Source organism: Tribolium castaneum, chromosome 4 (assembly GCF_031307605.1).
Source record: "Tribolium castaneum strain GA2 chromosome 4, icTriCast1.1, whole genome shotgun sequence".
In the NCBI taxonomy this organism is placed as follows: Eukaryota; Metazoa; Arthropoda; class Insecta; order Coleoptera; family Tenebrionidae; genus Tribolium; species Tribolium castaneum.
This window is the reverse complement of record NC_087397.1, coordinates 6,109,020-6,131,838: the sequence shown is the minus strand read 5'-3', so window position 1 is coordinate 6,131,838 and position 22,819 is coordinate 6,109,020. Positions and strand designations below refer to the sequence as shown.

Sequence of the window (22,819 nt, the reverse complement as noted above, 5' to 3'; positions counted from 1 at the left end):
GTGATTGTCACTTCCCTAGAATTCCTTTTGTTCAAAACTGCAACAAAATTAATATTGCATTTACTTAGTGGTGGTGCAGAACCAAATAAATCCAACATCAAACTTTTATTGTCCTAGATTCTCTTGTTTAATTACAAAAAATGAATTATTCACATCATTTCCGCAAATTAAAAATATATATACAAAAACAGTAAATAAACAACAATAGACTTAAAGTCGTGATAAAACTACAATTTGAAAATTTACAATGCGTACAAAAACTTATAAAGCGCACACAAGATGCTAAATTCATATTGCACGGCAATCAAAAAACAATAATTATAAATACACTGAAACTGGATCACTCCGACTTAGTTGCTACTTAAATAATAAATTAATCTAACGACCTAAAACAACAATTTTTACAATAAATAAATTTTTGCCCTCAGTAAAGAAACCCAATCGTCTGAAATAAATTATTTCAAAATCAATTATGTACAAAGAATTCTCTATAAGGTCGGGGAAACAACGGTATCGATTTGGTCCCTAACCCTAAGCCACTGTCCTTACGACACTATGTAACAAAATATATAAATGCACATTTATCCTACGTTATTCAAAGATTACAGCTTATCAAACATAACTATGGAATGTGAATGGCACTGCAAACAGTCTGCTTAAACCTGTCTTCTCTCGAATAAAAGTAATTAATTCATCCACTTGCGGCAATTCGGGGCCCCGCACATGCAGGAGATTTTGTGTTGGTCGTCTTCAATATCAAACTTGTAGTCATACGCCAGCTGAAAACGAACATTACCCAACCAATTACACACCCCCACAATACACCCACCTCCTCCCCCCGTTGTATTCTCCGTTTCGCAAATATGATAATCCGGTAATCTCTATCAACCTCCACGGTTTCAGCGACACAATTCGGGTTGCACGAGTGGTTGATGTAGCGAGCCAAACCCCCGCAAAGTGTGGCGTCAACCACCCGTTCCTCGTCCAATCTGAACATGTAAATCCCACGATTCTAAAACAATACATTAAAGACCGAAACCACAAAATGAAAAAATACCTTAGCCTCGTATTTCTTCTCACGCGTCTCGGCAAGTTCCGTCCGAATTATCTCACCGATATATTCGATAACCATGGTGTGCTTCTCCAAATCGCGGGCCGCATACAAGCCCAAGCCCTGAATTTTCGACCTAAAATTGAAAGCTTAATTTCAGCTGATTCCATAACCACTTGACGTACCTCGCCAAGTACACGTTATTCCTCCACTCCTGCTTCATTTTCTTATACTGCGAGCTCTTCGAGTGCACAAACTGTTTGGTATAAGGACAGGCGCCGTCCCCGAGCGTGTTGTTGTTGGTTAGGGCCGGCGTGGGCCCGAACAGGGGCCGCACAGACGACCCGCCAGTCCGCTGCGTGTGCGGCCTTTTCCAGTGCAGCTGACTCCGCGATCTGGGCTCGGTTCTGGCAGCCCCTGAGGGATTTATCGCCAAGGGTAGTTCCAACAAGGGATTTCTCCCGTACTTGAATTTATAATCCGTCAAAGTTTCAATCCCTGGAAGACTCTCTAACACGCGCACGACGGCCGGTTCGGTTAAACCGAACAAGTCTTCGCCGCTCACGAATTGGGGAAACAATTGGACGCATTGATTTTCGCGACGCATTGCTGCGATTTGTTCGAGGATTCGTTGCCAGACGGCTTTAGGGGTCGAGTCTTTTAATTCCACATCGTTTTCGAGGGTTTCCTGAACGACAACTTTAAATTCAGGTCGACCGCCATTCTCGTGAATTGAACAAATGTATTTGCAGCGTTTGTTCAAGTGGCGCATACTCCAATAAAACCTAATTATTTTGTAACCAATTGGGTAAATGTAATTCTGGTTGTGGAAGTTTTGTAACTGATGGGGTAACAATTGCCCGACATTCAAAAAAATCAAACTGCCTACTCGGAGTAAATTATTCGTGTCGCTGTGATGCATCACGGCTGCCACTTGGCGGTTTTCGTCTCTATTGACGTAAACCCTCCTCGAGACTGATAAAGTCGTCAATTCGTTATCTTTCTCGTTTTTCGGAATATGAACAGTACAATAAGTTGTTTTATTTTTGTAAAAGACAGCACCATCCTTAACCGCGCATGCCAGATGGTAGACATTTGAGCATCGTGTTTTGAAACAACGAATCGTCGCTCCTAATTTGTTGCAATGCACACAAATCTGTGTCAAACTTTGTTGTAGTGCATTTTCCAGATTCATCAAAGCCCCGTTTACGGTCTCGTAAACCCCATCCGACCACAAACCGCAATTTAAATGAACCCACTTATCCACATCAAAGTTGAGTAGCCGGCCGGGACCGTCAGCAACGCCATCTCCAATACACTGACAAAACATACACTTTCGGAAATCTTCAGGCAACTTGGGTGGCGTTACTGTGATCCCCATCCTGTACAACAACTCCATTGTTTCCTTATCAGTGGGTTTTTTGTGTTTTGTCGGTGGCTGGAGACAGCCAGGGGTCCAACTTTTGTATCTCACGCCTTTCCAGACTTTGGGTGTGTTTTGTTCATATCGTCTCAAGCTAATAATATCTGTCGGTTTGTTAAACAACGAATGCGATTTCAAATCGACGTCCATCGCATCAACTTCGCGTTTCACGTATTGGAGTTCCATTTCGACGTTGTCCATGAAATTTTTACGGTGGTCGGAGAATGACCGTTTGTTTGCTTCGGTTTTGTCTTTTTGGCATAGGTGGTCGATGATTGCGGCCGCTTTATCTTCGGGGATTGACGGTGAACGGTGCATTAGAGCAAACTGCATGTAACAGGTGGTGCTACAGAAGAATAATTCGTCGCCGTCGCTTAATAATTCCGAGTCTTTGGATAGGAAAGGGAGCTCGGAGACTTTCTTGCGGATCATGTTATTGAGGATTACGACGTCGCAGTGTTTGCAGAATTTCGCGGCGCCGTTGAGGATGCTCTGAATGTCGATGGGCGCTAGAAATAATAAAAAAATGCGTATTTATAATCGTTTCTAGCATTTAACATAATGTACTCTTAAATTTAATGCTTTCCTTTGACTGTTTCGACTTAAAGGAATTAAAATAACGTTCACACATTCTCCTGATTCGTTGAAACATAACAAAATTACTCATTTTGTTGTGGTTGCTTTAAATATAGTAAATAATATTTAATAAAGTCCTTCTTAAAATTCATGGATTATGGATGTTATGACGAAATACGAATTATTTTTAAAACAGCGAGTTTTTGTAACTTTTTTAACGCTTTCGGCGCGGCATTCTGATAAGAACATGATGTGTATAGTTACATGATTATTAATCAGTCTCATTTCGACGTTCGACGTGGTTTGACATGTGAATTATTCGTGTGTTGTGTTAGCTCAAATAATTATTAAGTTTCATAGGGAAAACCATTTATTCTTCTGCTACTCAAGGTAAGTTCCAAACCATTCCTTAACACTATTTCAAATATTTATAAGTAACAAAAATTTAAATTTTTATAAAAGTTTTACTTCCGCCGTCAATATCTTTCGAGTACTACTCACCTCCCTCTTTTCCATCCTTCCCCTTTGTCCTATACAACCCTAATTTCTGACTCGGTGGTGTGCTCGTCCTTTCGACAATTTGGTAACTAGTCGGTGCTGGAATATGCAAAATATTTGCCAAATCGCGCAAAACCCCCATGATATCTTCAGCAGCTGACGAAGTCAACGTCAGCGTCACTGTTACATTGCCTGAATCTTTCAGTGGAGTTGTTGACCCAGATCCGAATTTGGGTTTCAAACACACATCTCTGCCAACATTCTCTTTGTCCTAAATGAAAAAAAATCGGTCAATACTTTTCCTAAAAAATCGCAATAAAACCCACCTCTGTATAGTCCTTCAAATACGGTCCTGCCGGCTTTAACCTAATCGGAATCGGCGCTATAATCGGCACCACTGGCGATAATCTCATCTTGGACATATCTTCCTCCTCTTCGTCCTCATCTTCATTTATCAGCTTCAAGCCCAAGAATTTATGCGGCGGTTCCGTAAACGGACACTCCGGTGAAGAGCTACTTATAATCGAATCGGGCGTATCGTCCCGACTGAACATATCGAATCGTTTCTCTTCTTCGGTGTCGAATTTAATAAGTGGAAACTCTTGATCGTAGAAACCTCGCTGCGTAGAAGCAGGCGGTTTTTCAGGCAATGGTTCTCTGTCGCCATACGGTTGAGTGTTGTAAAAATCGGAATAACCAGGCATACAACCATTGCCATACGAACCCTTTAACTCCCCAAACCTCGAATCATAATCATTCGCTGCTAGTTTTACCATATCGCTGCCAAAAACCGGACAAATGCTAAAATTCCGGTTGAGGATTGGTTCGGAGACTACCATTGGTGGTAAAGTCCTCAACTGGGCCAAAACCCCATCAATGTAAGTATCGTAATCCTCGTCAACTTTCGAGCTTTTTCGTGGCCGCTTCTTTGGCTGACCGATCGCTTCCTTATTCAAGATTTGATTCTGGCGTCTCTTCTGTTGATACATCCTTCTCTTTTGTCTCTTCAACTCCTCCTTCTCAGACAACATTTTCTCCGTCATTGGATCCAACGAATCGAGCTCTTCCTTCATGGGAACGTCAGACCGACTCTGATCCGAAACTTCGGAATGTTGCGATGTTTCATCAACGTATTCTTTTTTCACGTCTTGTGACATTTGAAGGTGTTGTGGCATTTCTTTCTTAACAATCAATGGTGGTGTTTGAAGACTTGAATCTTGACTACAGGACGATCGAGGCGTTGGAGGTGATAATAAATCATCACGGCTAGGTGTACGACTCGGTGGCATACATTTTTTAATATCAATGTGCAATTGTTGAGTGGTTGATGTTTGTGGAACCACCGGACTCGAAACAAACGACGTCTCGCGGGTCATAATTGGCATTTTTTGGGTCAATTTCGGTGTTTCTTTAACTACAGGTGGTAAAATCGATGCTTTTAATTGACTCTCTAGAGTCGAAGTAAACTGAATAGGGGCGGCGACAGTGATTGAGGCCGCCGCCACTGAACTCGGAGGCGGGGTCTGAGTACTCGCACAGGCTGTATTTTGTAACAATTTCTTGAGCAAAGCATTTGAATCTTCACTTCTCGTAGTCGCCGCGATTGTTGTTTGGATACTCGAGAATTTACAACCCGTTTCTTGTTTGTTTTTATCGTCCAGATTCGGTTCAGTTTCGGTTTTACTCTCCTCGTTTGTTTCATCGAGTGACTTGTGACGCATCACTTTAGTTAATTGTGTATGTAATAAATTTGTGTTGGTTGTAATCGGTTTAAAACCGGACGTTGTTGTAACCACTAGATTATTACAAGTGGCCGGTGAAACAACGATTGGTTGTGCTTGGACCAAAGATGTACTAACACGCGATAAACCGATCGAAGTGCCCAATAAACTCGCAGCTGTTATAGTGTCGGCACTTGTTTTCGTTGTAGGGACAGCCGCAGGATGCGATTGCAACATTTCGGTTAGCGAACAAGTTGTTTTACGAGTTGTAGTTTCACTTTCGGTTGTAACCGGTGTCGAGGTCACTACTGGAGTGACTCGAGGTAATTTCGGGTGTTCGGGCATTAACTGAATCCCGGTACTACGTGGTACAAAAGTGATACCAGACGTTGTTATTTGTATACTAGTGGTAGCTGCCACCGTTGTGGTTTGTGTCCGAACTGGTGATTGCAGAACGATAGGTTTCGGTTTCATGTTTGGTACTATAACGGTACTCGTAGTTACTTGTTGGATAACACGAGGTGTTACGACCGGACTTGCTGTTAACACAGGTCCCGTAGTTACCACACTTTTAACAACAGTTTCGACGTTAGTTGAAGGTGTCGCTGTTGTTGTATGGAGTGAGAGGAGGTTGCGTAATTGTTGAGAGGCGTTTGCCATGTTTGTTGTCAAGTCGGTCGGTTGTGATAAAGGCGATAATTGAGGAACAACTGACGGTTTAGTGATTTGGGGAGTTTCAACTTGAGTTGTTTGAGGTGTTTCTTTCAATTGCTCTTGTTCAATTGTTACACTTTTATTGTCACCACTCATAAGTTTATCTTTGATGTTGTCCTCCAAAACGGTTGGTGGCTCTCCTGTGATGTTCTCAATCATATCTAAGACATCCTCAAACGACTCAAACTCTCCCGGCATGCCATTGCCATCTCTCCTCCTGTTTTCCAAAGCTTGTAACGCTATATTATCCAACATTTGTTCCTGAGACGGTGTTGGTGACGGTATTGATATCACCACAGATTTCGTATCATCAGACGTGCCTTCGAAACCGTCAACTGTCTCAGTTGCAGTTATCTGTATTCCTGACTGTGATTCTTGTATCACTTGAGCCGTCATTTTTAATTCTGGTGTATTATGAATTATAACGGGTGATGAAGTTTTAGCTATAACCGGACTTGACGTCCTCTGTTCTTGTACTTTGACACTAGTGGTGTGAACTTTTTCAACTTCGCTTTCATTTGCTGGTTTTGGCGATTCTTCTTTAGTCACGGGTGGGGTTTTAGCTTTCTCTTCAATTGGAGGCGAATCAATTTTTGATTTTTCATCTGAGGAATCTTTCGATTTGTCATCTTCACAATTTGAACTGTCAGGCGATACTGAATCATCCTCAAAGATTTTTTTCGGTAAACATGTATCGTGAGTGGTCAACGAAATCGATGATGATGGTTTATCGATAACCTTGACGTTCGGCAATTGTCTTACAGCACTCGCACTAATAACCGGAACGGTAAACCCTGACGGTAAAATCGAAGCAATTGGTGACGTGTTAGCACTAACGATAGTTATAGCAGATGAACCGCTCGTTACTAACTTCGGTACGTTTAAAACATTACTCCTCACAGCGCTATGTAGTATGATATTGGTCACTTTCGAAGTGGGAGTAGTACCAACTGTTTTATTTTGAGTATCAACTTTCGAAACAGTGACAACTGGTGTCGTTATCAGCGAAAATTTCTGACCCAACTTTGATGTTATCAAACTAGCGACACGTGAGGTGTTTGCCCCTGAAACAGCCTCACTTTTCGGTGGAAAACTATAAACATTCGTGTATTTATGTATCTCGTTGATGTGTTTCGCAGTGACCATTTCTGGTTTCATAATTTTTTCCTTCCGAGATCCCTCATCGATCAATTCCTCGAAATCTTCTTTGGTTGAGATTTGCTCGTCGGGTGATTTAATCGACGGATCTATTATAACAATCTCGGATTCTTCCTCTTCATCACCTTCTGGTGATGGATCGGCTTGCATTTCTTCCTGTTCGGGCGAATCTGCTGTTTCAATTCCCCGAATATTATACTTCTTTCCCTTATTTTGCATGATATATTCATCGTCACTTGTTGTGGGACTTCGAATCACCACGTGCATTTTCTCACCGCCGTAGTCTTCCTCCTCGGCTTCTTCCTTATCGGAATAGTGTGTTTCACCATCTCCCGACAAGTCCACAACCATATTTCCCGGAAACAAAAGATACTCATCGCCGATTTGATCCGATTCGAGTGGACTTGACATGGCTTCGCCTAAATCGCTTTGTGAGAACGTTTCAATCACTGCGATATCGTCAGCATCGTTTTGTTGTGCGGCCGAACTCAACGACACTTCACCTGAAATCACGGTATTATTATCATCGTCATAATCCATGATTTCGTTCATTTGTTTCGCGTCGGGACTGTGCACAATCATAACATCCTTGCTGTCGGTCACTTCGGAAATCTTTTTACCGACAGTTTTGATTCGACTTGTAGTCGGTGGAGGCGTCACGGGTGGTGTGCACGAACTATCATCAAACTCGTTATAGTCCGTGCTGACTAAAGAACCAACTTTACTGACTGCTAGTGATTGTAGGTTGGTTTTAGCCGGGGATTTGCGTTTCAATATTGAAACTTTGCTCAAATGTGATTCTTTTCGGGGCTTTACCGGCATTGAACTTTCCCCAACGTTGGTTTTATCGTCTTTGTTAGTCCCCGGTGGTGTTGGTATTCTTTTAGCTCCTCTTCCAAAACTCCACATGGGGGAACCACCCCTTAAACCTAACTTGAAGTAACCGAATCGGCCAAAACCGGGTGGTGCTGGTATTGGGTTATTGTTAGGGTTACCACCGCCGCCACCTTGATCCAACATATTATCCAACGTGCCTTGATTTGTAAACGTACGTTCGACACTTCGAGGTCGGTCTTGCATTGGGCTACTGTTAGCACTTGGTGGACGTCTCATACCCATCATGGGACTTCGCGGCATGGGTGAGCTGGGTGGTTGATACTGGTTGTGGGTCATCATGGGACTACTTGGTGGTTGGTTCATGTGATAATTATTTCTGGTTGCTGGCGAGTTTGGTGTTTGTGGGTTGCTGTTGAAATTCATCATGGGACTTCTGGGTGGCATTGGTGAGGGAGGCATTGAATGAGGCGACATGATTTGTTGATTGATCATTGGACTCTTGGGAGGCATGGGTGAAGGCGGGGCAACATTTTGTTGTTGTTGCTGTTGTTGTTGTTGCTGCTGCTGCTGTTGTTGTTGGAACTTCTGTTGTAACTGTGCCTGAATTTGAGCAATTTGTTGTTGTTGCTGCTTGGCAATTTGTTGTTGCTGCTGCTTGGCCAATTGTTGCTGTTGTTGAACCATCATTTGATGTTGTTGTGGGGTCAAAGGTTGCGGTTGGGCCACCGCTTGTTGTTGTTGCTGCTGTTGCAACTGTTGTTGTTGCTGCTGCTGCTGTTGTAATTGTTGTTGTTGTTGCAACTGCTGCCTCACAAAATTCCTCTGTTGGATCAATTGAGCCGCTCTCTGCGACGTTAAAATATTCGCCTCTTGGCCTTCAATTTTTTGTATTAATTGCTGGTTCATTGTCATTTGTTGTGGTGGTGGACTACTTAACGGTGACGGCGTTCCCGGTTTTTGTTGGTACATCATGGGCGACGGTAACCGTCTTTGGTCCATTGGTGTCCTCACAAATCGCATTTGGGGGGTCCCGGGTCTCAAATCTCCAGAATATCCCACAGGACTTGTGACAACACGTTTATGTTGCGGTGAAGTCATTCTGGGTGCTGGTGGAGGCAAACAAATTTGGCCTGGAGATGGTGCAGGTCCTGGACTGCTGTCACCTTGCGAATGGGGTGTCCCGATTCGGGGCGAGGGTTGCATGGGAGACATCCCGCTGGGACTCTGGAGGATGTTTGTAACGGATCCAGGACCTGGTGAGTGCGATATCATCGGACTGGGGCTGTGTAAAGGCGAATGTTGAGCGAGAGGTGAGGCCGAAGGCGACATCATTGGCGACTGCGAATGATGAATCGGAGACGACGACGGCGGACCCAACGGTGATGGGTTCTGTTGCATTAAAAGGGGCGATTGGCCGGGACCCGACTGTTTCGCTTGTTGCTTGTTCCGGTATTCCTTCATATAGACCAATTGGGGTAATACAAAATTATATAAAAGTATTTCATTGATAGACATCTGCTACTTTTTGACACAAATACAGCTACGGAACTACGTGTGCCGGACTTCGGTCTCGGTTTCTGTGTGTATGTGAAAAATTGTAGCCAACTTAAATCGATAAACTTCACAAAACAATGCTACATTTACTGCATGATTCATTGTTTTTTTGTTAATATGTTATCAAATTCATATAATTCTACAAATATTATTACTGTTATTTTTGTGAAATTTATGACGACCGCAACTTTTTCACAACATCGTGTACACATCCAACTACCATCGTGCGCTTTTCTAAAAAGAGCAGTGCCTCGTATATAAAATGATAGATACCTGTAATAGCAGTCCGTGTTGACGACTCTGTTTCCGACTTGAATCGAGATATTTTTGCAAAACCGCTTGTTCTGCTGCTATTTTTTGCAATTCATTGGCATCAGCATCGGCTAACTGGCCTCCAGTTTTCCTCAACTGTCTCTGTTTACTGTTTAGTGATTTTCGCAACTTTCTCAATTTATTCATTTCGGTTTCGTAGTATTTCAATTGTTGATTGAGTGTATTGCTTTGATGACTCAACCACTGTTCGTAAACGAGTTGTTTTTGTTTATCTTGTTCCGTAACGATATTTTCGGGTGGTAGTGGTGGAGGTGGTATAACATTAGCATTGAAAGTTTGAACCCGAATTTCGGTTGTGGGTTGAGGGGTTGGAGTTGGAGTCGGTTTAGGGCGGTTTTGATTCTGCGACCATTGCTGCACTTGAGCCGGATTTGATACCACTGTTTGATTTTGAATTAATTATAAATTTGTGATTTATATTTTTTCGACTAACCTTGATTTTGTCTCGCATTTGGATTAATATTCATAGTAGGACTGCCTAAAACGTCAGTGATACGATCGAAATCGTGATCAGTGAGTAATGTTGATTCTTGTTCGACATTTGCACTACTTGAAGGAGCGACTTCTTGAGTACCGCCGGTTTGATTTTGATTTTGCTTTTCTAGTTCACGTTTTTCTTGCTCTAACAAATCTTCCAACAGTAACGGTTGTTCCTATTTACGAGAAAAATGAAAAAAAGCGTTACAATTTTAACATTTATTCCTGTTTTTTAGTGCATAAAGTTTTCTAGGTTTGAGAATGAGGAAAGACTAATTTCGAATTTGAAAACACCTACACCTAATTTATTTAAATAAGGAAAAGGCATGACAAAAACAAGTGTAAGCTTTATGATAAGAGTGGAGGCTAGGCTATGAAGAGTTCCACAAAAAATACATGCTGTAGTTGTTAATTTATTTACTAATAAAGCGGTGGAACTCCTCAATGTATGAAGAAATCTACAGGTGATAACAAAACTAAGCAGACGGTGTGACTTTACTTATCATTTCTTTCAATTATTGAAAAGGTAGAAAAGGTATATATTTTGATAAGGGTTATTTTTATCTCACCTCCAATAATAAAGATCTTCGTTGCAAGTGTGGATGCAAAGGTAAACCCTGCGGTCGCATAGGATGTATGTGTCCCAGCGGAAGATGAACAGGCCCCATTCTCAATCCCATCTACCACACACATGCAAGCAACAACACCGTACCTCAACCAAAGTTAGTACTACCAGACCGCAATTTAATAAATTTGAATTTTATCGAAAGTTACCCGCGCATATTATTTACACAAAATAAATAAAACATGCAAAAAAAATTGAAATTTTTATCGCGTAACCCTGTCCCGCAATTAAATAAAAACATCCAAAAAACCGAATAAAACCCATGCTTATCAATCGAAAACCCCTTACCTGTTGCTGTTGTTGTTGTGGTGGTGGAGCGGTTCCGGGATACGGAGGTGGCGGACCGGGATATGGGGGCGGTGGGGGTGCCGGTACATTCATCCTTGGCCCAGGATTTAAGGCTACAGGATTTGTATGCAAAGTTGTAGCCGGCGACATCATCCTGGGCACGTTTTGGCCTAAACGCATTTGTAATTTTTGATTTTGCACTGCAAAAAATAATCTCAATGATAAATTTCATAACAAAACGAGCCTTACGTTGTGACACTAATAATCTCTGTTGATAGCCCTGTGGTATTTGTAAATGCACCAAATTATTTGGCATTACAATACCGATAATTCCATCGGGACTTTGCAATTTCGCACCGAGAGGCATAGGCTTGCCGAGAGCGGCGGCTTGCTGCACTTGATGCAACATTTGTTGGTGGATTTGTTGTGGGGTGAGATGGGACGTGATTCCGGCTGGTAATGGATGAGCGGTTTGGGCTTGAGATATCGCCAAAGGTGGGGGATGGACGTTAGTATTTGGTAAAGCAGGTGACGCGGTTATAACCGATGTCACAGGCGGTGTTACATCTTTTTTGATTTGTTGCGAAGAAGGTGTCGGTTTTCCAGTCGATACTTTGGGTAACTCGACCTTGACTTTTTTGTCGTTTTTGATCGGTTCTTCTTCAAGTTCCAAATCCAGAATGTTGGTTTTTTCGCCTGGAAGTGCTTCCGGATCAGCGTATTCAAGAATGTTAAAGTCGGCCCCCATTTCAGCTAGTAATTCATCATCGTCATCTCCTAAACCTCCTAGTATATCGACTCCTTGCAATTCTGGCATCGTTCCAGTCTCTTGTTCAAGTTTCTCCAATTCTGCTGTGACATTATCAGGAATTTCCTGATCGTTAGATTGATTCTCGCTAGATGTGGTACCACTTGTCGGTACTGCAGGTGTTTGACTTATTGGCGGTCTTTGAATCATTTGACCAATCGGTAAACGTGGCGCCATTTGTGGTTCTGTAGCTCTGGGTTGAAAAGTGGCTTGTTGTTGTCGTTGTAACAACTCGTACTGTTCGACACTCGTCGGTCTAACAATTCCTGGTGCAAATCTGACGGTACCACCCGAAAACAATTGTTGTTGCTGCTGTTGTGGTTGTTGTTGTTGACCTGGAGCGGTATTTTGTTGGATTAATCTTTGCTGTTGTATCAGCAATCGCATCCTAGGATCCAATCCTTGAATCCTCGGATCCAGCTGCATCCTTAATCCCAAATGGGGCCCCGGCTGCCTAATCCCTCCCACTGGTAACGGTAATCTCGGCCTTGCAATACTAGGCGGTAACGGCTGTCTAAACGTCGTATCTCCAGCTGATGTAACCACCACCGGTGTAGTTTCCTCTTGACTCTGTTCAACTGGTGGCCAAACCCTCTGTTGCCCTTTCCCGGCCATAATTTGATCGTCCAATTTCTTAAACTGTTGTCGTTGCAATAAATCCCTCAATTGTCGACTCAATTCCGGCGATTCGTTTCTGACAGTCGCCGCATTTAAACCCTGCAAATTCGGACGTATTTGGAATTGAGGTCGAGGTGTTGAAGGCTGCACAGCGTAAGGATCAGCCGGTAAACGAGTTTGAAAACTGGGTTGTGGTAGTTTAGGTGTTGAGGGTGGTTTAGCGTAGGGATCACCAGCCTCTGGTGTAAATTCGAGAGGTGTTGGAGGTGTGGGTGGAGGTGGTCGCATTGGTGTTTGTACAGGGTGAGGGAAAGTCGGTGATTTTATACCCATAGTGAGGAGTTGACGGGGGTTGGGCGATGGAGAGGTCACAGGGCTAAGTTCAGGAGTCGTTTGATCTTGAGGAAACGGCGACGGATCAGATATCTGCCGTTGCACTCGAGCCATAGCTGGAAAAATATCTAAAGTCATTTTGTTGTATTTCAATTCGGTTGTAATTACATTGGACGCGTTGTTCGTGAATGACGTTTTGTTGTTGTTGGGCCTGTTGTTGTCTCAACGCTTGTAACTGTTTCCATTGCCGTTCTTGTTCAGCTTCACGCGCCGATTTGTGTTGTAAGGCGACTTTTTCTTGGTCCTACAACGATTTAAGTAAGTTAGGAATGTTTCATTTTTGGCAATTGTGTATTAAGATTTTTAAAAACTACAAGAAAATTATCACTAAAACACAGACAACAAGAAAGCCATGCTAAATACAAGGATTAAAACAAATGTTAATTGGGGGAGAGAAAATATATAAAAAAAAACCGTTAGTCTAGTCGGAAACCAACATTAAAAAGAGTGAAAAGTTATTAACCGTCACCACGTTTTATTAAACTGGGTGAGTAAAGAAAATGTGTTAAGAAAATGATGTAACATTAAAAAAACTAAGGATTTGTTACTTCATTTTATCACACTTGTCAATTCTTACAATAGTGGCTCTGATACTTATCCGTCAAGGTATGGGGATTAAGGATACGAAAGGAACTTAGTTGGATTCGAATTTTTGAATTTGTGATGATTTCACTTTGTACAGTTGGTAAATCATGCGTTAACACAACGAAGACATAACAGTGAGCTTCCCTCAACAAAATGCGGTTAGAACACAAATTTTCGTACATTTTTCGTGTCAACTGCATTTTATCCAATTCAATAAAAAATACAAAAAACACTGACCAAACAATGCAGAAGTATCGTCCTTAAAAAAATCAAAACACGAAACTGAAATAAGCTAGATATACGAAATAATAAAAAAACTCGTCCACACACAGAGAGGTTCTCACCAGCGGTTGAGGTTCATAATTTTCCTGACAGAGGGAGGGAAGTGTGCGCATGATCTCTGAGGGAGTCAAGACGCGGATCTGTTGATCAGTTGCGGGTGGTGTACTTTGGACATTATTCCTTATGATCGGTAAGGTAGGATTCTGTTCGTTAACGACGTTAGGTTGATATAGGGGATTCACTGTGACATTCGGTGCCGGTCCGCAATGATCGCCCGGCCCGAGGAATTGACCGTGCACGGTGAACTGTTGCTGAGTTGTTGGCGAGGGTGTTAGTGGGGGTGGTCGAGGGGTTGTGGGTGGTTGTGTAGGTGGTGGTGGAGGGGAGACAGACACAGAGCTAGTGGAAGCGGTGGTTAGTGATGGCGTAGGCCGCGACTGTTGTTGTTGTTGTTGGGTGCACACCTCTGACACTGATGGAGAGACGATTGCGGGGACCTGGGTTGAGGATATCATTGTGTTGGTGGTGGCAACGACGGTGGGGGCAGCTGCGGGGGGCGGTGGCACCGTTGGCGCTTTCGACGTCGGCGTCGTCGGCGGCACCGAAGCGTCCTTGCTCATCTGTGACTGGAGGGGAAACACACACACGTACAGAAATAAGGCGGCGTGATGCGATTTTATGACAAGCGAATGCTATGGACTTTGGAGGCGGACACATAGCGACATGTACTCTCACAGATATTTTTTTCGGGTATACACAGTGGTTAGTCACAACCCACATATACCATTTTTTGTGAACATTATCATTCCAAATTATGATAGGTAGGGTGGGTCACTTATTCAATGACACACCCGGATACGTGTAATTCATACAAAAAAATAACATGAGTTAAGTACCTGCTGTTGTTTCTTCATTCGCAACGCCGACCTGTTATCCCTCGCTTGTTGCAAATACGGGGCTTTTTGGTCGGGAGTCAATGTTCTCCATTTTTTCAAAATTTGCTTATATCGATCGCTCCAATTCGGAAATTCCGTTTTCCATTCGGGACAATTAATATTCGCGTACAAAACGGCCGAAATAGTCGCACCGTTACCTAAACCTTCGTCCGCTTTCATTTTTTCTGACGATCTTTGATTATATGTCGATTGCGCAGCGGCAGATGGTGCATCTAAATCACCACTGTCGTTCACAGCCACCCATGGACTAGGCGGTTCAGAAAATGCCGGACTAAACTGCGGACTACTACAAAGTAACAAAAGTCATACCTGACAATCGTCAATTGTTTCATTAACTTACTTGCTATACTCGGATTGGTAGGGCGATCGCGGCGGGAAACTAAGCGGCGAATTCATATTGCTTTGATTAACGGTTGGCAGTGCTGTCGGTCGTACCGGGGGAGGATTAACGGGGTGTTGAGCGATAGTTTGAGAATTAGAAGCACTGAACGTGTTGTTATTTTGAATCGGAAAAACGTTGCTCTCCTGAGATTCTTGCGAATCGTCGGTTAAAACACCCTGCATTTTTATTATCATTTCACCGAAATTGTGAAGTTTTATCAATAAATTACCTTAAATATATCCTCAACATCTTTACCGTTGATATTGGGCATTGACTCAAGAGTAAAATTGGGACCTAAAATATCGCTCAATTCATCTTTGGTATCTTTCGAAGTACTCGCGCTAGCTAAAGTGTTAGTAATATCAGACTCGTCCGGTAAATTTGTAGCTAAAAAAATACGAATAAACTGCCGCTCCACTTTACCAAAAAAAAAAAATCCTACCTGTAAGAGCATCCAACGATTCGCCGTTTTTGTTAAACTCACCATCGCCCTCATTCATAATCGTGTTAACAATATCAGTGTCCAATAAATCGCCAGGAATGGCCAACACATCCTTCAAATCTTCCGTATTCTCTTCTTCCTCCTCCTTTGGTACGACTTTTTTCTCGAGAACGTTTTTCGCTTCCACTCTATCGTTCTTCGGAGTGACGGCAGCAACGGCTTTAATTTCATCTTGAGTCAATTGTATCGTCTTATCTACATCCGAACTATTCTTTTCTTCGTCACTACTAGAGCTATAGAGTTCTTTGGTTGAATCTAGCAATTCTTTTCCGAAAAAAGCTTCCTGTAAATAGGACGGAAACGTTTCCGCTAGTTTACTCTTCGGTTTCCTTCGCACGGGTTTACGTCTCGGCTTTTCAACATCGACAGGCATGCCCATAGATAGATCGGACCCCGATGGGTTCGACTGCCCCGGAAGTACATCGATATCGTCGTTATCCTGACCAGAACGTATGCCTCGCATACGCACCAAAAAACCACCGATACCCAATTTTTGCAAATTTCTCTGCCTCTTTCGTCGTAAGACACTAACACCGTTTTCCATTGTAAAAAGAGTGAAACCGTCAGGTGGTGGTCCGTCATCTTTCATCCAAATCATTCCCTCTTTGTATATTTCTTGAGGTTCGTCTTTGACGTCAACCAATTCCAATTTAGCACTATCTTCAGGAAAATTATCACTGCTGCCACCTGCAACCACGGACTCGATCGTTGCCATGATCCCGGCCTCCTTGTCTTGCACCGTTGCAATTTTCTTGCGTTTTTTCCTCGTACTGTGTTGTTCCAATGAAAGCGATTTAATTAAACTAAATCCGGCCTCGCTTAAGTAAACCCCATCGACGTAATAATTATTATTTGATTTAACTTCGGGACTTTTCGTCGGTGTTGGTGGTTTGAGTGCAGTTCCACATGGTATTAAGTGAGGTGGTGGTACATCTCTCGGCCGGCACAAGAGACAATTATACCCTTCCTCGGCACATTTTTCCGCATCTTCCTCCGTTTTGATTGAATCGCAAGTCCCATGCAACCATCTCTCGCACTGTACGCACTGTATGATCAAATCGCCTTCGGAATAAGGCTCCGAACAACTGGGACAGTTGACATGCGATGCGCACGGTCCACACTCACTGCAACTATTCATCCAGGAACAATTGAATCCTGGATCAGTGGCGCCGCAAGTCTGACAAATTGCACACCATTTGCATTTCCAATTCCCATGCGGCACATAATCTAACGGCGGATCCATGCAATAGATATGATAAGAGATATCACAATCATCACACAGTATCAATCTCGCTTCGTCGTTCCTTTGCCCGCACCCTTCACACACCGTACAATCCAGACACCGCCACCCTTTCTGCAGTACCACTTTGGTAATCTTCACATTGACACAATACGGGTGGTAGCACTGTCCGCATTGAACACACGAAATAAGACAACCCTCATGATCCGTACCTAAAGCCCCACACATCACGCAAATGTCCTGTGTTAGTACAAACTTGTCTTTGGCGGAACACAACACTAGACGATTTTCGACGCCCGGTTCTTCGTCGTTTTTTCCGTCGGAGACGGGACGTTGCAGACCGACGCCAGGGACGCCAAAGACGCCGCGCATTTTCGACTTGGCGCCGCGTTTGCGACCGAAATCGGTCAAGCGTTGGCGTTTCATAAAACCGACTTTTCCCGGGATGTTTTTACCTACGCCCTTTGGACGCGTTGAGCCGAGACCGAGGCGTTTTTTCGCGATTTTACTGGCGCTATAGGGCTTGCCCTTGCCCAAGCCCATGTTGCGGATGACGTCCACCGGGAAGGGATTGTCGAATTCCGCATTTTCGTCGAAGGGAGATTCGGGAGGAGGGGCCACGCAGTCGGTGGGATCGTCGATACCTGCGAGAAGTAGGCGTTTGTTTTGGAGTATAAATTACAAAAGTGTTACAAGAAATTTTAAAAATTTTGGTTTCGCAATTGAAAAAGCCGCCATAGTCGCGATTCGTTTGTTTATTTTAATGGCCGCCACTTACTGTTGCGTTTGGCCAGCAGGGTCGCAGGTTGTGTTAAATTCTTGCACATCAAACAGACGTATTCGTATTCGGGATGCGCTTCCTTCCTTTGATGATATGTAACAAGATCGGCTTCCGGATCGCACGTACCGTGCACGAATCTAAAATTTCACAATAATAAAATGCCCAGTCAGCTATCTGTCAAAAACTGTGTTTTTATGCGAATCACAAACAAAATATTTATCTTATCGATATTTTTCTTCGAAAAAAAAAAGAATTATCAGTACGTACTTGCGACACAAAGTGCACTGCACCATTTCTCTGTGTGCGTGTGCTCGGTAGGCGCGATGACACAAAGGGCATGAAAAGCCCTTATTGCGTTGCTGGTAACAGGAATCACAAACGGTGTAGTGAGCGTGCCAACGGGAGGAAAGACCGGCTCCGGGTGTACGCGAACCGCAATCACCACAAACTCTGCAACACTGAGAAAAGGGATAATTGAAGAGGAAAAATGGTGAGTTTGAAGGGCTTACTCTGCATTTCCAGCCGTATTTCGGGATTGATGTTACAATGGGTCTTTGACATGTCGAATGGTAGATTTTATCACATTGTTCGCATGTCATTAATTTGGTTTCGTCGCCGGTCATACGGCAGACTTGGCAAATGCGGCACTTGCGGCATTGCCACCCGGCCCGAACACCTACAGGAAAATTGCACGGAAATGATAAAACGGCAGGAAAACACATCAAACGGTGTCAAGGTTAACAACCAAATTTGTAACCAAGGAAAAAATGTATTATCATAAAAAACAGAATCCTTTTTACGATTTTTTCTATAGAATTGAACTAGAGTAGCAGATCGATTGTTCGGAGCAATAAATTTTGGTTACTCCGTAATAACCGGAACGATTTTCGACTAAAGTTATGAGCATAGCGTTACTTAGTCTTTCATGTTTTTCCCCTCAAAATTTCACAATATCATTGATTCATATAAACATTTTGGCCAAGCCATTACTAGATTAAATTACTCGTAGAACAAAAGCCGAAAGTCATAGGCGGATGCTTCTACACCTTTTTAAATAGAGTAGTAATTTCTACACAAAAGATGAAATATAAACTTTTTCCGTTTTAACCGGATATTCGATGAACTTGAATAGCTTAGGGAGCACATTATTACAAATAATCGACCCTCTGTATATTCTAAGACGAACGCTCTTTTGTAAAAAAAAAAATAAGTGTTATAAGTTATAACTACAGAATATTTACAAATATTAAGCAAAAAAGCAAAAAAAATATTATAAAATTGTCCGATTTACACTTAAGAAAAAAAAATAATAAAAATAAACAATTAATAACTCGGTGACACAAACAATAAAAAATATCAAATCAACGTTTTTAAATATGGATACGTAACTTGTTTATTTGCAATTTTTAAGATATAATTAGTTAATCATTCTGTACGAAGTTGGAAAGATGTTTTTCCAAGAAACCCTTGAATTTGCGGGTTCATCTTTAAATTTCTCTTACGTTTATATATCGTTTAAGAAATTTACAAAAAAAATAGCCTTGGTAAAGTCCACTTAGGCAACAAAATTTTGCCAGACATTTCTTTGATTTAAAACTTAACAAGTTATTAAAAATCCCAATTTGTTTTTCCTTTTTTTCGTACCTGGTAGCTGTGCCAGCCCAACACAGATGCCATGATAATGTTCTCCACATGACGAGCAGAACATTAGGTTGGCAATATCGCCTAAAGTTTTGCACGTATAGCACACAGAATCTGTAAAAGAAGTTGTGTTTTTTAAGAGAAATAATGCGTTTCAAATAAATTACTTTCACATTCCAGTGAAGCTTGTCCGATATGATTGCTGCAAAATAATGCAAGCAAATTTAAGACTTGGAAGGCACCAGAAGCAGTTGCACATGGAAAATGATAAACTTTTGTACATCCTTCAATTTTACACAAAATACTCGCTCCATAGTGATTACAAAATGAACACTTCCTGGAAGAACTTTGTAAAACGGCTGGGCCCACATTTTCGAGCGCTGAATTTTCTAAATTAAAAAAAATAACTCATTTATTTGATAGTTTTTAGAGGTGTTTTTACCATTTTTGGTAACACCGTGGGACCACTGAGCACAGCTCCTGTGAGTATAAAAATATCCGCTTGAGTCGAACAAAGTTGAAACGTGGGGCTCTTCCGTATAGCCGATGATGGTCAACTCATCAACATATTCACTCGTCAACGATGGATGTCTACACTTGTTGAAACTTTTCTGTCTGCGACAAGTGACAGGTCCTCTCGGACTCTTATCTCCCGTTTCTCTTTCAGGAGTTGGTAAGTTACTACTCCCACTATCCCCTTGGTCCTGCGCCACCCTCTGTGGCGTGAACCCTTCCGGACACAACAACCGCAACATCTCACCCTGCCCTAACTGACTCCTTTCGCCCAGATTACAAAACGCGCACACTTTTCCCGGCCACTGTTCGGGAAAGTATGGCAGTTCCTCAAAAACCGGCGCCGGCTTTTCTTTCTCGAAAATCAGCGCCCCCGTCTCGGGGTCTAGCGACATTTCATCGCTCGGTGACGGCGCGATGGAATTGAAATCGAATTCAAACGGTTTGAATTTACGCCGCGGGGCACAGCCCTTTAACTTCTTGATTTTGGGCGGCCGTCTCTGCGCCGGCTTACCTGTCAACAGCCCCGTTAGTAGCGAAAGCGTCTCGGGGTCGTGGCGGTCACCTTCGCGCCGGGGACGGCCGCGCCCCCTTTTCACGCTCAGGGGCTTGCCCGAGAAGCCGAAAGGCAGCGGGAAGTCGTCGTTAGGGGGCGACGACGCGGCCGAGGTCGCCCCGGACGAGGGGAACTGAAAGGGCGAGGGCAGGGGATCGTCCAGCTCGTCCTCCTCTTCGTCGAGGTCTGAGCCCTCGTCGAGGTCCATCAAGTCGTCGGGGTCGAGGGCCTGGCCGAGTTCCTCCATATTCACAAACTGGAAAAGACAAGGGGGTTACTCCGAGGGGCACCCGGATTTAGCGCCGAGGAAATCACAATGAACCCCACCGCCATGTCAATTGTGTACATGGAAGCGATGCCGCGGCCAAAACAAACACACGAGGAAGCGGCGCGCGGACGCACACGGGGGTTGCAGCCACGGGGAATTTACAGATTTTCATTGAATTTCACTTACATTAAACTAATTTTTACATGTTAAAGTTGTGTACACGGAACAACACAAAAAAATGTCACTAGCTAAAGGAAAGTGGGAGAGACCATCTCTTCGGTACCGCGACGGAAATTGCCGAACGTGTGGCACGATTACAAAGGACGACACCAACACAACAAACAAAAAATTAAAGTCACCAGCAAATTCAAATTTTTGCACCAGTTGTAACACGCTTATCAAGTTCAAGTTTACTTTGTTTGTATAAATTCAACACATATAACAAAGAATATTATTTTTTTAGCTGATATTTTGTCGGTTTTTTATTATTACTTGCTCAAACAGGTAAGGTATAGTAAGGTTCCTAATTCAAAATCGGAAAAAAATTCTTAAAAAAGGATTACATTATTAGTGTTTTTGATAATAATAATTATCACTTAGTTTTTTAAATATCAATAGTTGAATCAAAACTTTTTCTCCATATTTTTTTATTCACCTTTGGTATGTAGTCTGTAGTCAGCAAAATGTACAATTTCATTAAATAACCCAAACGATTTTTGTGACTAAATTAAATATATCTGAAACAGCCTCTCTTGCTGCTGCTGCTATTATTTGTTCTAAAACGCAACCTGACCCCAAAATTTTAAAATAATTTTATTTATTTAATTTATTTCAAAAGTATTTCAAATTTCAAAAGTACCTAAATTGATTAATAGTATTACTTTTTTATCTTTATAACTTTTGCTGTTCCGTCCGTTATCACCAAATGTTGTTTTTATTTCTTGTGTTATGTTAAATAAAACCATTTTTTTATTTCCACTGTTTAATTTTAATATTGTTTAAATGATTTTTTAATGATTAAAACCTGTCGGAATAAATTTTTTAGAGCTAGTGTCCCGTCCGTCAGTTGTATAAATAAAATTAATCAGAAGTCGTTGCATATTGTCTTATTCTTCGGTTTTGAGTATGCAAAAGTTTCAACAGGTTCCACCTTTTACTGTAAAAATATTTGCTGGAATAAGTACCTCTTAAATTAACAGAATTTTATAACTATTGTTGAACGATAAAAATGTGGGGTATTTTTTGTCCCGTCCGTATTTCTTTTTTTTTCTGCTGACACTTCGTAAAAACTGAAAATAAAATCTAAGAATTTGTGAAGTGTTTCGTCTGTTAAAGTGGAATGGCTGTCTACTAATAAAACGTTAATTCTAAATGGTTTTGTCTTTTATGGGGAAATGGCGGTTGGACGTCAAGGGAATAAAAATCCGATTACGTTTAATCTATTTATTGATCAATACATTAAACTTATGTATAGAATAAAGATCAGTTAGCTGTAATCACTGTTTTACAACTTATCTTAAAAGAATGAGCAAGTGAAATAGAGCCATTACTTTGTTAACAATTAAATTGTATAATATACACGTTGAGTAAAAACATTTTATCCTAAAACTAAATCTTAAAGTGTAATCAGCCTCGACATATAATCTAATTATACATAATACATATCACTTGTCGTACTACAAAATAGTTGAATTTTTATTATTTAGCTTTTGCTCAACAGAAAGCTAAATGAATAAAAATCGGGCATAACATATGTACAAAAAAATTGCAATGAGATGAACGAATCAAATGAAATGAAAACGCTTCGAATTGGTTGTTTGTTAAATTTTGGCACTCAAGGACGGATAAAAAAAATTCTAGTCATCCCATTGCAAGCTAAGTACGGACTGGGTGCGTGAAATATTTATTCCTTCCGGTTGATATGTTAACAATGTAAAAATAAAGTAGTTTTAAATAAATCAGTCTTAAATGTGCATTTACTACGAACTTTCTCATACTGTGGTAAGAAAGGAATAAGTATTTCGTCAGTTTTGTACACA

The 22,819-nt window shown here is 41.9% G+C and overlaps 1 protein-coding gene and 1 long non-coding RNA gene across 8 annotated transcripts; one reads left to right on the top strand and one right to left on the bottom strand.

Annotated features, from left to right (window-relative positions):
• Positions 1-34: 34 nt before the first annotated feature.
• Positions 35-20,759, bottom strand: LOC658776 (histone-lysine N-methyltransferase 2C). 6 transcript variants are annotated; one of them, XM_064356327.1, is made up of 24 exons: positions 20,522-20,759; positions 19,886-20,470; positions 19,611-19,832; positions 19,447-19,557; positions 18,312-18,478; positions 18,070-18,260; positions 17,800-17,939; positions 15,722-17,665; positions 15,509-15,666; positions 15,238-15,455; positions 14,838-15,183; positions 14,004-14,567; positions 13,183-13,318; positions 11,505-13,142; positions 11,256-11,455; positions 10,912-11,022; positions 10,299-10,518; positions 9,806-10,245; positions 3,875-9,433; positions 3,552-3,819; positions 1,237-2,983; positions 1,058-1,187; positions 830-1,012; positions 35-779 (listed from the first exon to the last, which is right to left on the bottom strand). In XM_064356327.1, the coding sequence occupies exons 1-24, from the start codon at positions 20,757-20,759 to the stop codon at positions 687-689; spliced, it is 15,609 nt and encodes a 5,202-aa protein (XP_064212397.1). In that variant the 3' UTR covers positions 35-686. The 6 variants fall into 6 exon arrangements, with proteins under 6 accessions (XP_064212397.1, XP_064212395.1, XP_064212396.1 ...); XM_064356325.1 differs by having other exon boundaries at positions 19,886-20,759; XM_064356326.1 differs by having other exon boundaries at positions 11,505-13,130; positions 19,886-20,759.
• On the top strand, positions 18,169-21,249 carry LOC135265931 (uncharacterized). 2 transcript variants are annotated; one of them, XR_010333806.1, is made up of 2 exons: positions 18,169-18,292; positions 19,867-21,249. It is a non-coding gene; the product is annotated as an uncharacterized LOC135265931 (long non-coding RNA). The 2 variants fall into 2 exon arrangements; XR_010333805.1 differs by having other exon boundaries at positions 19,624-21,249.
• Positions 21,250-22,819: the final 1,570 nt, after the last annotated feature.